This window comes from Coccomyxa subellipsoidea (genome assembly GCF_000258705.1).
Source record: "Coccomyxa subellipsoidea C-169, whole genome shotgun sequence".
Classification (NCBI taxonomy): Eukaryota; Viridiplantae; Chlorophyta; class Trebouxiophyceae; family Coccomyxaceae; genus Coccomyxa; species Coccomyxa subellipsoidea.
Window position 1 is genome coordinate 1146393 of NW_005178028.1, and position 14902 is coordinate 1161294.

Genomic DNA, 14902 nt, shown 5'->3' on the forward strand with positions numbered 1-14902 from the left:
GACGAGGTTCAAGCGATGGGAGCTCGTCCCGAGCATTCAGCCTCGTCCCCAACGGCTGAGACGCCCCATATTGTGTGTTGTAGGTTGAGCGACGCGCCCCATCAAGGCCGAGGTAGTGGCAGCAAGGGGACACCTTTTTGCTGTCCAATTAGACACGAGTACCCCTCCGGTGAATGGGACGAGGCGCCAGTGGCGGCCTTCAAGGGCAGGAGATTGCAGGAGCCATTAGCAGGATGCCAGGTTTCTATCTGATGCCTCATGCATGTTCTTGGTATCGACTCTCCCGTGTTCACTAGCTTACTTTCAGACCGCTGGACGCATGGTATGTCGACGTTGCTGCCTAATCCTAAGCACTGTGTGGGATTAATGTCTTTGTACTGCTGAAGACAGCAGATCTTCACAAGGACTCTCTTGTCTCAGGCTTGCTGGATGTGCACTGGTTCTCGAGCCTGACACATCGTTGTGCACCTGCAGACGAAACTCGAGCAAAGTTGTTGGGAGCTGGAAAATCACTGCTGCGCTTCACATTGGGCAAGGGCCCTGCGCTGGCCCTCTTGCCTCTGGCGGCATGGACAGCGGTAAGACCCCTGCCCTGCTGCTAAACATGCTTAGTATATTGCTGTTGGAATGGTTTAATAAAGAGTCGCTGTATTGCATTCTTCCCTGCCTTGAGACTTCAGGTGCTTTAAATGCCTTCACAGCGTTGTTTGCCGGCACATCAAAGACTGTTTGCCCGAGATGGAATCCTCTTCTTATGTCACACAGAGGAAGGCCATAGACATGCACAAGAGCGGCGAGTTCCACCATCTCTGGGAGGAGGCACAGACTGCAGAGTACAGCTTCACTGTGGTGAGCAGCTGCCTTGATCAATATCAACCTCATCCAGACTTCCTGTGACTCTTACCAGTCTCCTGCAAACATGCTATCTCCGCAACCTCACATGCTACCTTGTGCATTGGGTTGCCCGTTCCAAGGCGCACCGATCGGGTTTTGCGATCCCCTGCTGCCTTAGCCTCTGGTGCTCCTTGACTGTCCATGCCATTAAGATAAAGCTGATGCATTGTTGCGCAGTGGCATGCGCTCTGCCTGCAAGCGGCGGTGGTGGCAGTCATAGCAGTCTTCTTTTACTTCCTGCGCCCTGGCAAGGGCAGCACCTACCTTGTTGACTTCTACTGCCTGAGGCCCCCCAACAGGTTTGTGTGGACTCATTTGTCTCAGCCACATTCATCGATGAGTGCCAAGAGATGCTTGCCTTGCAGTCACTGTGCAGTGTGATTGGTGCAGTGCCTGGGCTCGCCTGCATGCATGCCTCACCTCTTCATGATGTGTCATGTCAGTCAGCCGGTGACATGGCTCGCTTCAAGAAATATTCCTGTCTCAACGGAGAGATTTGTGTGTGCAGGATGGAGAGCTCGCGCGCAGACATGTCACAGGGCATCAGGATCCCAGAGAATGGCTACAGCGAGCAGAGCATTCAGTTCATGGACAAGGTTATGGAGATCTCAGGCCTGGGGGACAAGACCTTCCTGCCAGATGGTGCGCCCTTTTCTCCTGAATGCCCCTTCGATTTCCAGTACCACCTTGCATTGTTCAGAATCACCCATGAAGTTGCATGGCTGTGCTTAGAAGCCAGTTTGTGCGCCCCCTTTCTTGTGCCCCTGTGACTACGGTATCTCGATCACCTTGCAATGTTCAGGATCACCCCTGCCTCCGCTTGAGAAGACCGCCCAGATGGTAAGTCTTCAATGGATGTGTGCATTTTGCAGAGGTGCAGAAGGGCAAGTACCAGAAGGTGCATTCGAGCATGGCGGGGGCGCGCGTTGAGACTGAGACTGCACTGAACGTGTCCATTCAGCATGTGCTCGACCGCACTGGACTCAAGCCTCACCATGTGCGACCATCCATCCAGTTCCAAGCTTTGCATCTCTGTCTTTGAATTGTTTTCCCTGAAGAACGCAAGTGTCATTAACAAAACATCAGCAAGCGCAGCTCTGGAAACATGGAATGACTGCTGTGGCTGTGATTGCTAGCAGTGTAGGTCGCTGACTTATCATGATGTCATGCTGTGGCGCAGATTGATGGCCTGATCGTGAACTGCTCGGCCTTCAACCCGACGCCGTCCCTGTCTGCGGCGGTGGTGAACCACTTCAAGTTCAAGAGCAGCATCCGCACCTTCAACCTGTCCGGCATGGGCTGCGCCGCATCAGTCATCGCAGTGGATCTGGCCATGGAGATGCTTGCGGTGAGCACTTCTCTCCATTATAGACTATTGCCTTACCCCTCATCACCCTAATATGATGTGATAGAACACTCCATGGCTCTTAACTACATGTCATTGCAGATGGCTCCCGCAGGACAATGTCTTCTTCTGCTTTGCCCTTTCAGTATTGAAGCCAAGTTCGTGAAGTCAAAATGATCAAAGTGAAAAATTGCTCCTTTTGCTGCGCTCAGTGGAGGCGCAGGAGTCCCCTGCTGCCATATAAAGAGAATGTCCAGAATGACTTATTATCAGGATGGAGAAGCATACTGGCGCTGCATGCGCTGCTGAGTCGCCGCTGCTGACGTGTCACTGCTGCGCTGCGCAGAACAACAAGAACATGCGCATCATGATCGCGGGCACGGAGAACATCCTGATGAACCTGTACAATGGCAACCAGCGCTCCATGCTGATCACAAACTGCATCTTCCGCCTGGGGGGCGTGGCTCTGTTGCTGAGCAACCACCCGGCCGACCGCCGCCGCGCCAAGTACCGGCTCACCCACATGGTCCGCACCCATCTCGGAGGCGTCGACGAAGCCTACAAGTGAGTCGCAGCTGTCCCCTTACAAATGTTTATCCACATCCGTATGAAATTCAATAAAAAATCCTGGTCAGTGCTCACCTGCCTTGCAGCTGTAGCCTGTGCTCTGCAAGAGCTCCAGTGGTGTGTTATGCAACTGCACACAGAACATTTTTGGGTTTTCTCAGTGTGAGAAAGAGCTGCTGGCAGGTCAACATTGCAGTGCTGGATTGTCCGGATGAGGGCAGCCCAACAATGTCGCGCATTGACCTGCCAGCAGCGCCTCCTTCAATGGAGCTTTATACACACCTGGAGCATGCTCGCGTCCGAAAGGGTTGATGAGTGTGCTGTACAAACGAGGAATAGACTCGTCCAGGAAACCTACCATCAGTACCAGATGAAGCTGCCAGGCAGACATGCAAGCATGAACACAAAGTGATTGACGAATGTGCTGTTGTTCTGCGCGCAGTGCTGTGATCCAGAAGGAGGACGACGAGGGCAAGGTGGGAGTGAAGATTGGGAAGGAGCTGATGAAGGTGGCCGGCATGGCGCTCAAGGTCAACATCACCCGCCTGGGGCCCAAGGTCCTGCCCATCTCCGAGCAGCTCATCTTTGCCGGCAACTTCGTCGCTCGCAAGGTGCGGCCCCTGCTTGCATATCTACCCTGCTATATTGTTACACCGCCGCACCTGGAAGTGGGCGGTGCAAATGCTGAGCACCGTGCCCACGGTGAAGTAAGGTCTTGCTTGGATCCGGCGAGTCCATCACGGGGTAAGCCGTGTGCCAGCCTTTGCTGCAACTTGTCTGCAGACGTGCCTTGCCTCTGGCAGGAAACGCTTGTAATAATATGAATGATTCTACACTGCGATTCAGCCTGTAGAGATTCGAGGCAGCTACACCTCTGATGCTGACGCATGACCTTGCAAGGCTGTCTGTCTTGGGAAAGGGCCTCCAGAAAGGGCCGAGTCCTTCGGATGAGCTTTGGTGTGAAGGATTATTCTGCATGCATGGTGGATGCTGATGCTGATGCCTGGTGCGCTGCTGCTGCAGGTGTTTGGGATGAGCCTGAAGCCGTACGTGCCCGACTTCACGACGGCGTTCGAGCACTTCTGCATCCACCCGGGCGGCAAGGCGGTGATCGAGGAAGTCAGCAAGCAGCTGAAGCTGCGCCCCGAGCAGAGCCTGCCCATGCTTGTGCCCTTTGAGCGCTATGGCAACACCTCCTCTTCCTCCACCTGGTGCGCATTTTTATCATATCTTGATTATTTTTATCAATATCATTACAAGAAAGAGACCTATTGGGAGCCACCTGAGGCTCATTACTCTTGCATGCAGTATGTCACTGCCCGTCATCTTCATGTCACAAACTTCTCATGTGTCTGCATTCCGTTGTCATAGATCTTCCAGTGACAGCTCAAGAAATGATTGGATCTGGGTGATAAGCCAAGTACAGGCTTTTGAGTGCCCCTGGATTTCATTTTGCAAGTTATTTTCCTCCTCTTGCACGTACTCTTTTCACTGGCAGGGTCTGACTGCTCAAGAAGGATGTGGATTTGAGTGACTCAGTAATTTCATTTTATCTGCGCCGGAAGCCTAGGCTGTCACTCACATCACCACATGCTTGTGGCTGTATCAAATACACGGCACATGCAGCCAGGGCGCTCTAGTGCAGCCGGAAAATTGCCCTTGCATGTGCCGGGCTGCTGGTACAGTCACATGCATGTGGTAAGGCAGCTTTGTGCCTGGCTCAGTTGTTGTAAGTCGTGCCTTAGCCAGGCTTGCTTTTTTCTACATACCTTCAATTGCATGCTTTAGCAGGGTGCCCTGAGAAGTGGTCAAACTGGTCGCAACGGCCGGAGGATTACAAGTTCCTATGTTTTTCTTCCTGTAGACTGAGGCTTTTATGTGTGCGCATTGCCCACCAGGTATGCATGGTCGTACGTGGAGACATTCCAGGGGGTGAAGAAGGGCGACCGCGTGTGGCAGCTGGCCTTTGGCTCCGGCTTCAAGTGCTGCTCTGCCGTGTGGGTGGCCCTGAGGAAGAACGACGAGAAGCACGACGCCTGGATGGACGTTGAATCATACTGAGCACTGCCGCCGCCGCCGCCGCTGTCCCTGCCGCACATGCGGCAGGAGCCTGCGAAAGAAGATTCGGTGGCGATCCACAAGTTGAGGATTGACATTGAGCATTGTACAGGTCAAACAGATGTTGAAGTTTTGATCTCTGCAGGAACGAGTGAAACGAATTTCTGCAGGAAACGAGATGAATGATTCTCTCTTGTCCACACTGGCAAAGGCCGCGGGCAGTGAGAAAAGACGGATGAATGTACTGATTGATAGGCAGATTCCCCAATGGCCCCATGAATTGAAGGACTTTTCTGTGCCAACATACTGGGCTGATTGAGTTGCCAGGAATCCCTACAGGGGGCAGTTTGACTCGCATCAGCGTTAGTGTCTGTGCCGGTAGCAGCCGAGCAGCAACTGAAGTGCTCACTGTAGTGTGTGTCTGTACTGCACAGCTCTCTAGAATGTGGATCTGGTCCACCCCAAACAAGACACATGTTAGCTCCGTAGCTGCATCTTGTGCTTTGTCTTGTTTCCTGATGGCAGTGCGCTGGAAGTGAGTCAGCAGTTGAAATCCCAAACTCTGACATTGCAGGAAGGTAATTTGGTTGCCGATCTCTTGCCCATGAGGCTACCCATTGGCAATTTTAGAGGTGTCACAGGCCTGCGTGCACTAAAATCCAAATAGAATTCTGCGCATTTCCACTTGGTATCCATGCATGCCTGGGGAATGATTTGAAGGCTTGTGGTGCTGGTTTTCTGGGGTGATGCATACGTACCTTCACTGTGCTGAGTTCATGCAGTCTGGTGTGTCCTAGGAGGCTTACAGGTAGTCAGCAGATTGCTGCTGCAGGTGGATTCATTTGCAGTATTGCCCTGTCCTGTAACAATGTTGCTGATGCTGTAGTACTGCAATGGAAGGGCTGTAGCTCAAAATGGGCTTATATGTTCTGGGAAGCGCCTCTTCAACAAATGACATGCATGTATGAAGCCCAGCATTGGAGTCGATTTTTGGACCGTTCTTAGATGCTAAGGCAGTTGTTGTGGTCTTGGTGGTGCATGCGACCTCTCTGTCCAAGGTAAATCCAACGTCCGCCCTTGCATGGCACCTGACGATGAGCTGCCTGCGCACCCTCAGCAACCGCCTTCTGCAGCGACCGGCCAAGAGGGAATGTGTCACTTTGACACTCGTCGTACTTTGAGAATACATCTGGAAGCTCGTGCCCATTACTGAGAGATAAGAGTCAGGCACGCAAAGCTGCGCAGACGCACCAGACCTTGGCTCCTGGGCACACTCGTCGGGACTGAACGATCTTTCCTTCCTGCACCTTTCGAGCAATCGGCAAATAGAACGCGTTGTTGACTCTATCTGAAAGGGCTGACATCATGGGTCGCGGAGGACGCGGGGGCATGCAGGGGCCGGAGATTGTTGGGGCAATCAGGAGTATGCCGGGTGAGTGTTCATGCTCTTGCAATAATGTTGGATACCTATGGACATCCTTGTTCCTTGTCAGAAGTTTTTCGACATGTTCTTTCAGCACACGAACCAAAGCCTGCTTGAAAATCGCTCGAGGTGAGGGTCGCCAGCTGCCGGTCTGAACGTGCATATGGGTGCAGACGAAACTCGTGCGACCCTCTTGAACTATGCAAGGATCGTTTTCAACATCGTCTGCGCGTATGGAATACATCTGTCAGCGCTAGGAGTGGCCTTCTACCTAAAGGTATGCAGTGCTGCGCTTGCCACCTGCTTTACGACAGCTGACTTTTACACGCAACGCTGTACACGCACGGCCTTCGGTTCAACACCAAGAGATGTTTCTACTGGAAATCTGGGTCACACTGACGATCCGACCTCATTGCTCTTGCAGGACCCCTTAGTGGAAATGTACAAGAGCGGCGACCTGTACACCCACTGGCAAACCACGAAAGACCAGCTGCTGACTCTTCCTCTGGTAAGCTCACACCTGACAATGCAGATCTTAACCTTGCTGGCTCAGAACCTTGATTAGCACTGACGAAAGTCTGTGCTGCAGCTTGATGCACTGGTACTACAGGCAGCCGTGCTGTCCTTGGCCTATGTCATCTTCAGCCTGCTTCGCCCGGCTTACAAGCCGACCTACCTTCTCGACTTCTACTGCCTCAGGCCTCCTGACAGGTACAGTGGGAGCAGCCAATATTCAACCTCACACGCCGAGATTTCTCTTGAAAGTATATGCCCTACATTTTTGGATGACCGCCCATTTCCACTGCAGTGTCAAGGTTGTGAACAGCAGCAGCAATTGCAAAAGCAAGTGTGAACGCGCATGTTGGATGCATGCAGGTTGGAAATGTCACGGGCAGAGATGGTTGCCGGCACCCGCCGCCCAGAGCACGGCTGCAGCCAGCTTCTCATTGACTTCTCCGAAAAAGTGCTGGAGATCTCAGGCCTGGGCGACAGGACATACGTGCCTGAACGTGCGTGCGAAGCTTCCTGCCCTTACGAAATCAGTCTGTTTGCACCCTTTTTCTAGAACATGCAGGCCTTCGAATGCATGTTTGTCCTGTGGCACCTAACGCCTCTGAAGTGGGGCAATCTATCATATGACGGGCAAAGCAGGGATGTTTCAAGACAGTCCTGCCTGCTGTGTGGTGGCATGCTATGCATTTTGCACATGCAACAGTTTGTTGATTGGTAGTAAACAGGGGGTAAGAAGAACATCTCAGCAGCAGTGAATGGTGCATGCAGGTGTCAAGCAGGCCGCATCAGGAATGGACATTCCTAAGACCATGGCCGACGCGCGCTGTGAGACCGAGCTTGCGCTGATTGTAAGCATCCAGAAAGTGCTGGACCGCACAGGCCTCAAGCCCTCACAGGTGTGCTTTCTGCACTAGGTTCATCCCATGCGGCAATGTCCAAATCCCCTTGTCGACCCCACTGCACCACTAGCAGTGTGTCACACAGATGTCTGCAGAAGGCCCAGTAATTCTGGCCATAGTACAGTCTTACTCGAGGTCAACTCCGGCTGGTGAGGAGCAGTATAAATACTGAGCACCGTGCCCCGGGTTGATTGGGTCTTGTTTAAATCTGGCGAGTCCATCAAGTGTGTAGGACATGTGGCAGCCTTAATCCTGCACCTTGCCTCTCGCAGGAAAAGCATAGAATCATAAAGCTTCTGATAATAGAGAAATCAGGAGCAGGGATGCATGTTCCATTTGTACCTGCAGCTTGCACTGGAGGATTGCCATGGAGTGCCATCTGTCTTGGCACAGAAAAAATAGCCCAGTCAGCATGACGGGGATTATGTGCATTTTGACAGGTGGACGCCCTAATCGTGAACTGCTCAGCATTCAACCCGACGCCCTCCCTGTCGGCAAAGATGGTCAACCATTTCAAGTTCAGGCAGGACATCCGCACCTTCAACCTGTCCGGCATGGGCTGCGCCGCGTCAGTCATCGCAGTGGACATGGCTCGCGACATGCTGGCGGTGAGCACCTGCTTCAAAATATGAGTCACCCTTACCATTAGTCACCCGATTTTACCAACTTCACCCAACTCCCTTGACAGAGCACCACTTCTGTCAACCTCTGTAAAAAGCGGAGTGACAGGCTGCCTAGAATGGGTGCAGCAGACAGGGAGTGCCTCTGTCCTGCCGTGATCCCTTCTTGCTCTGCAGTTGGCAGTAATACAGCCCTGCCTTCCTTTGCCAGTAGCACGAGACTGGCACACTATTCTCTGCTCTGCAATTTGAAAATGCTTCACATGCTTGCATGACAGCTTGGAGTATCATGGCATGTGCACTGCAGCCGCAGATCCAGCAACAAACTGTTTGCGCGTATTAATTCGTTGAAATTTTGCGCAGGTGCACCCCAAGATGCGCATCCTGGTGGCGGGCACAGAGAACATCACCTGGAACATTTACACGGGCAACCAGCGCTCCATGCTCATCACCAACTGCATCTTCCGCCTGGGCGCTGTGGCCTTCATGATGTCCAATCACCCGGCCGACCGCCGCCGCGCCAAGTACCAGCTGCAGCATGTGGTCCGCACCCACCTCGGCGCCTCCGATGAAGCCTACAAGTGAGATCGTTACTCTCAGACATTAATGACTACACCCCTCCTGAAAAATCTTGATATGTGCTGGTGCACGGGCCTTCTGGAGTCATCACACGATGGAGAGTCTTGCCCAGCTGGGGGAAGTCATTTGACGCCAGCTGTCCTTGTGTCTTTCATATTCCAAAGGGCATAACCAAGTACCTAAGTCAAATGCCATCGAAGAGGTGTCTCCCGTCTGCCCCTGCGCTGCCTGCCAGGCCAATGTGATTGTGCATGCAAGTGGCCTGCTCAATGCATGGCCCCACATAGTGTGTTATCTTGAAACAATCAGTGCTGCAGATGCAGGAAGTTACCTTAGCTGGAATGGAGTTAGTAGCTAGCCTGCAGCCACACTTTGCCACCTGGCAGGAAGATCACTTAACAAAGTACTTCTCTGCCTGCAGCGCTGTGATCCAGAGGGAGGACGACGACGGAGTGATCGGCGTAAAGATCGGCAAGGAGCTGATGAACGTGGCCGGAATGGCCCTCAAGGCCAACATCACACAGCTGGGGCCCCTCGTCCTGCCCATCTCCGAGCAGCTCATCTTCGCCGGCAACTTCGTCGCGCGCAAGGTGCGTCAGCCAACATGCCTTCTGTCAACATCGGTCCATGTCCATTGCTATTCTTACTTCTACACAAGACGCTGTTTCTGCCAAGAGGCAGAGTGCAGTCTGCACATTAACTCCGGTCATGTCCACGTTGACTGGGAAAACAGTCCAGCAAGCACGTGCATGTGTTTGCAAAGCACTTTCATAAGGTAGGATTCCCATCACTTGTCTGCATCGTCTCTCGTTGAATCTACAAGCCCAGCAATCATTTGCACTGTCAGTGCTACGGTGGCAGGGGCCACAGTGGGCCTTTTGGGACGCTCCTGAGCCTGACCTAGATCTGAAATTGGGAGCGTGCTGCAAGCAGGAATGCATGGCAAGGCTGTGGTGCATGCACGCACATGCATGCAGTTGTAGTCACCCTCCTGTGCAAGCAAGATGGCATGTGAGGCTGTTGTGCGCGCATGTGCGCGCAGGTGCTGGGCTTGAACGTGAAGGCGTACACCCCGGACTTCAAGACGGCCTTCGACCACTTCTGCATCCACCCTGGCGGCAAGGCGGTCATCTCCAGCGTGGGAACCCAGCTGAAGCTGACCAAGGAGCAGTGCATGCCCATGCTCGTGCCCTTCGAGCGCTATGGCAACACCTCCTCATCCTCCACCTGGTCCGCTGCTGCCAGCTTTGCTTCAGTGCAAATGTGACAAGAGGACTCTAGCCAGGGGTCTGCTGCAGGCTTTCCCTCGGTGCAAATCTGACAAGAGAATTCTGGTCAGTTCACAGGAAAGGGCACCCTATCCTTCAGTAGTAATCCACTGGATGCTCAGGTTGGGCAACTTGAGATTCCACACATTGAAAGGCAGCTGATAGGACAGGCAGGCATGCACACGCATGGCTGGCCCGGGGTGCACGATCCATTGTATGATAGCAGCTCATTTGACTGCCCTTTCTAACATGCCAGGCAGATAGGAGCTATTGTGCTGCACTGTCTTTGCCCGTGCTCTGTGTGCCCCCTTCCTTGCCATGTGGAGGGATCTGTGCCGCGGCTTCCTACCAAGCTCTGGCTATCTTGCCGAATTACTGTATACTTGAAAACTGAGGCATCTGCTGCTGCCAGGTACGCATGGTCATACGTGGAGACGTTCCAAAAGGTGCGCAAGGGCGACCGCGTGTGGCAGCTCTCCTTTGGTTCCGGCTTCAAGTGCGCCTCGGCCGTCTGGGTGGCTCTGCGCAAGAACGATGAGAAGCACGATGCCTGGACTGACACCCCCTCCTGGGAGTGAGCAGCAATTGAGAGGACGGTTCTTTTGAGAGCCTGGGGTTCAGATTGAGGGATTGGGCAGCAATTTTTTGTCGAGACTGAAATTTGGGCAGCTTGAGCCACGTATTCCTTTCAACAGATTTGAATTCTTATAAGGCCAGAGTTGGAAGATGGGCCTCTCTGGGAATTGATGCAGAGGGTTTCTTCAGGTCTTTTACTCACCCTTCTGAACTGCATTGTCCCCATCACGAAAAACCATTGCTGTATGAGTTAGACCGTTGGACAATGGGTGACGGTGAGATTATGGCATGCTCTGCGTCAGTTTGCACAGGCCTCCTAATGGAGATTACTTGAGCCAGCTGAGCTTTGCCATTGCAAATTGGGCAGGGCATGCTTCTTTTTGTAGATTGAAAGGCCTGAGATTTACAGGTTCGTGCACGGGTATCATTTTTTCTATTTCAGAGTGTGGGTTGTAGCGTATGGTGGTATGCCTCACTGTTATCAGTGATGCATTGACAAGTGGAACAGGACAAGTGGAATAAGACAAGTGACACAAGACAAGAACCACTCAGAACAGGACCAGTGCTCAGCAAGACCGGATACGAGTTGATATGTCGACGGACAAAGTTGCTCGGTGTCACTGCTGGTTATCAAGTGTGTTGATGAGGGTCCTGCTGCTCCTGTGCGAACAATTCCTTGACACCTGAGAAAAGCGACAGAGATCGGATCATACTGGCCGTGTTTGTAGAGTGTGGGAAAGAATTACACACGTGCTGCATGTTTTGGGTTGAATGCACACCAACGTCTAGAGAGCTGCAATTGTTTGTCTGCACAATACACTAGTTAGGACACGTTCAGGTTCTCTGGCCTGCAGTTGCTATCTTTGCATTGAAAGCTAAAGTAACTTGTCAGGTACTTTGAAGTTTTGATAAAACGGGTGCCAAAGAGCACCCTTGCAAGCAAAGCTTTTGGCTTTACATGCTCCTTTCGCTGCAGTCTGTCCTGAGACAGGGTTCTTGTCCACATGCCGAAGGCAACTTCAGAAGTTCATTTTGTGCATAGGTTTTGTGAGGCCCTCACCGGCCGGGTGTGTTGTGTGATGTCTGTTGGCAGTGGTCAATTGTAACATCCATGCATGTTCAGCTTCAATGAACCCGTAATTACTGATACCAGACATCAACAGCAGGCGGCCTGTGACTCAGCCAACGCAACTTCAAGTTGCTGAACAACTTTTTACCAAGGATGGTCTCCCAGATGAAGAGTCAAGAGATCTTGAACATGCACGCAAGTATAGACTCTGTCCCCGTTGCACATGCATGGACCATATAAGGGTATGGTCCATACCGTATGGACCCCTATTGAGCTAATTTCCCTTTGTGAAAGGCCATCAACGGTTACATCAAGCCAGAGTGCAAGGATCACTGCTCTTCCTCTTCTGATGCACCGCACCTTTTGGATCATCTGGGGTCTGCATCGCATTGCATTCTGCCCTGGCTCGGCAGTTCTTGTATCACCGTGGACGGAGAAGCCTTTTTACTTCCTGGTCATCTCACCTCCTCCGCTGCTGTTTGCAGGCACACAGTCACTCCCTGTCTGCCTGATCTTGGCCCTGCAGTGACACTTGTGTTTTCCTTTACAAGACCGAGCCAGGATGTTCTTCATGCATATGTTGCATCACATAACACATTTGCTTAGTTGGTTCTGACTGTGCAGTGTGTCAGGGTTGCATTTCTCTACACTCTAGGTGGCCCCCTCGATATATAAGGATGGAGACGCCCTTTCGCCAGTGGCGAATCGCGACTCGAAACCCATGATGTACGTTTCATCCTTTTGCCAAGGGATCAATGGATTTGCCATTGGTTTCGCCGATCAGTCTCGGAGACAGGGCTCGACTCGATCACGGAGGAGTGTAAACAATATAAAGAGCCTGTTGTATCCTGTTTGGTAAAGGGTGAGATTGAGTAGTGTAAGAGCTGGTACTGTGCGCTCGATTTGAACGGAGCTGGGCACCAATGCTGCCAAGCATGGGTTATTACAGTACCCTTCAAGGTGGAGACCAGCTTGAAGTTCAATGATGGCCCAATGGGGTGAAATTTTTACGACTGTCCAGTATTATCTGCTGGGACTGGGCTTCATCTTCCCGAACAAAAGGTGCGAGTTCAGACCCTGGAGAACATCTCAGAATCGGCTATCTCTGTGTAGAGTCACACTGGGTATTTCCGTACGGTAAATCTGGCTCACTGAAGTTAGATACGCCGTGCGTCCTGTACAATCATTTGTCACGTTCAGCAACAACAGTTGGCAGCATCAGATTGCCTTTTGATGTGTCCCAATCCTCAACCTTGAATTTGCCCACAGGGATGAGCTTGCATTCCTGCAGTATGTTGGAAAGAGAAACGTGCCCAGGGCATCTTTTCTGCACTCGGCCTCTTGCATTGCATGGCTTTTGTACCTTGTAATAATGCTGATCTTTGCCAGCACAGATCAGAACGAGAGGTAAGCCAACTTGTTGGCAGGCAAGCATTTGTATTACGTTGCAAAAGAAGGCTGGAAACATGCAATTTCTACCCTTTCAATGACCTGATGGGTTCACCAGGTGGAGATATACGATGGCCGGTGATCTCATGGCCTTCACAGCTTTGTCAGATATCTGTGCAGTCATTGCAGCTCAGTGGCTGTTTCAGTGGTGCGCTATCCAGCATTAGTCTCTGCTTGGGCTTGAATGGCATTGCACTGAAATAATAGTGATGTCCATGACTTGCGTGCAATGGACAGGTACTACCGGTGGCATGAGCATCTGAAGGCCGGTCTGGCAATTATCAGTATTTGCACCATCATGCAAGCAGGCATCCTGCTGCAGGGCAAAGAACCTTCTTTACTCAATGCGCCAATAATTTTGCTGCTGCATGCCATCAAGCTTACAATAGACCAGGTCTGTCCGGCCTCAATGCAAATGTCTGCAAGCGGCTGCTGTTCATGTGAAAGCAGAGCTTCCATGTGATAAAATGCAGAGGCATGTCATGTCAACCAATGGTATTGTTGGCCTTGTTATGTATCAGGTGCGGCTCTCCACAGCAGTATGGCTGTGGGCTCTTCAGCTGGGAGCGCTTCTTCTGATGAGCGTTGGGCAGCAATTTGAGGGTACAGGAGGGAGCGAAATACATCCACTTGTACAAGTATTGCTTTTCTTCAGCATATTTGGTGTAATCGCATTGGGCATTGCCCTGGAGGTGAGCATAATCCTCATGTCTGGATTATTGGTGTTGTTGTGTCTCACTCCAAGTGGCGAATGTGAAGTGGAGGAATCCTGCCAGTCCAGGTGTGCTGCTGCTGATATTCCTGACTACTTCTGCAGGCCAGAACCCGGCTGCACTTTTGCAGGCTACATGACAGGCCCCGCGGAGCACTTGGCAACTTTTGGGAATGTGTCAATGTGTGCTTGATACTGTGCAAAGGCGCAACCAGGAAAGGCATATTGAAAATGGTGCGGCCTTGTCTCTACCCCTGCAGGCGCATCTTTCCGCGTGTCCTACTGTCCTTTTGTCAAGGATGCGAATCATGTCTGCCATTTGGCATGTGCCAAGACGCTGAGAAATGTTCGTGATGTGCAGGGTATATTGCTGAGGTATCCTCTCAACTTCACGAAACAATTTTAATAAGCAAAGATCCTGCAGCCAGAAGTAGGCAGTATGTACAGGGATTGAGCTGCTTACCGTATTTAGCATGCGCTGTGAAATGGAACTCCCTTAACAATGCAGACACCTAGCAAAGTACATTTTGCAGGACTGATTGAGTCTTTGAACCCAACCATAGAATGGAACTTGTGAGTCCACCTAATAATTTTTGATAGGCCCCACGGGTCCAAAATTTGGCGCATCTACAATTTGGCACTTTTGAATGCAAGATTCATGCGCACTTACAACATACGCCAAAGAGCATTGTAATAAGATACACATGGTCAATCTCGTCAACCAATGAACTGCCTTCCCTAAGCAGACCTCTGACGTTCCAAAGCCATATGCATTGCGGCGCTGACAAGTAGCTCTGACTGCCCTGCAGCAGCAAAGCTGATGGTGCTATACTGTGTGTTCCAACTCAGCATCATACTTTTCAAGATCGGCTGACAATGTTCAACTCAAATTTTGGTCTGTCGATGGCACGCCTTGCTCTGCTGGCATGC

General features: G+C 51.7%; 3 protein-coding genes across 3 annotated transcripts; all 3 read left to right on the forward strand.

Moving 5' to 3' along the window:
- Positions 1-1077: 1077 nt before the first annotated feature.
- COCSUDRAFT_18441 (very-long-chain 3-ketoacyl-CoA synthase) lies at positions 1078-4867 on the forward strand (the record flags this gene model as incomplete). The annotated part of the gene is made up of 8 exons (XM_005645059.1): positions 1078-1234; positions 1450-1573; positions 1804-1891; positions 2075-2242; positions 2586-2803; positions 3249-3417; positions 3830-4017; positions 4705-4867. Coding segments are annotated over 8 exons (1275 nt in total), but the record flags the coding sequence as incomplete, so codon positions are not given.
- Positions 4868-6876: 2009 nt separating this feature from the next.
- Positions 6877-10744, forward strand: COCSUDRAFT_18466 (hypothetical protein; the record flags this gene model as incomplete). Its single annotated transcript, XM_005645060.1, has 8 exons — positions 6877-6998; positions 7164-7297; positions 7590-7696; positions 8140-8307; positions 8683-8900; positions 9320-9488; positions 9941-10128; positions 10579-10744. Coding segments are annotated over 8 exons (1272 nt in total), but the record flags the coding sequence as incomplete, so codon positions are not given.
- A 1901-nt stretch (positions 10745-12645) lies between these two features.
- Positions 12646-14680, forward strand: COCSUDRAFT_54360 (hypothetical protein). Its single transcript, XM_005645061.1, has 7 exons — positions 12646-12873; positions 13081-13218; positions 13319-13408; positions 13498-13654; positions 13782-13952; positions 14078-14206; positions 14334-14680. The coding sequence occupies exons 1-7, from the start codon at positions 12794-12796 to the stop codon at positions 14376-14378; spliced, it is 810 nt and encodes a 269-aa protein (XP_005645118.1). The 5' UTR covers positions 12646-12793; the 3' UTR covers positions 14379-14680.
- The last annotated feature ends 222 nt before the right edge of the window (positions 14681-14902 follow it).

Excerpts from the sequence above, each read along its gene's own strand:
- COCSUDRAFT_54360 (XM_005645061.1), top strand. The coding sequence starts at position 12,794 with ATGATGGCCCAATGGGGTGAAATTTTTACGACTGTCCAGTATTATCTG. Across the intron at positions 13,219-13,318 it reads AGCACAGATCAGAACGAGAG|GTGGAGATATACGATGGCCG; the intron begins GTAAGCCAACTT and ends TGGGTTCACCAG. Across the intron at positions 13,953-14,077 it reads CATTGGGCATTGCCCTGGAG|GCCAGAACCCGGCTGCACTT; the intron begins GTGAGCATAATC and ends CTACTTCTGCAG.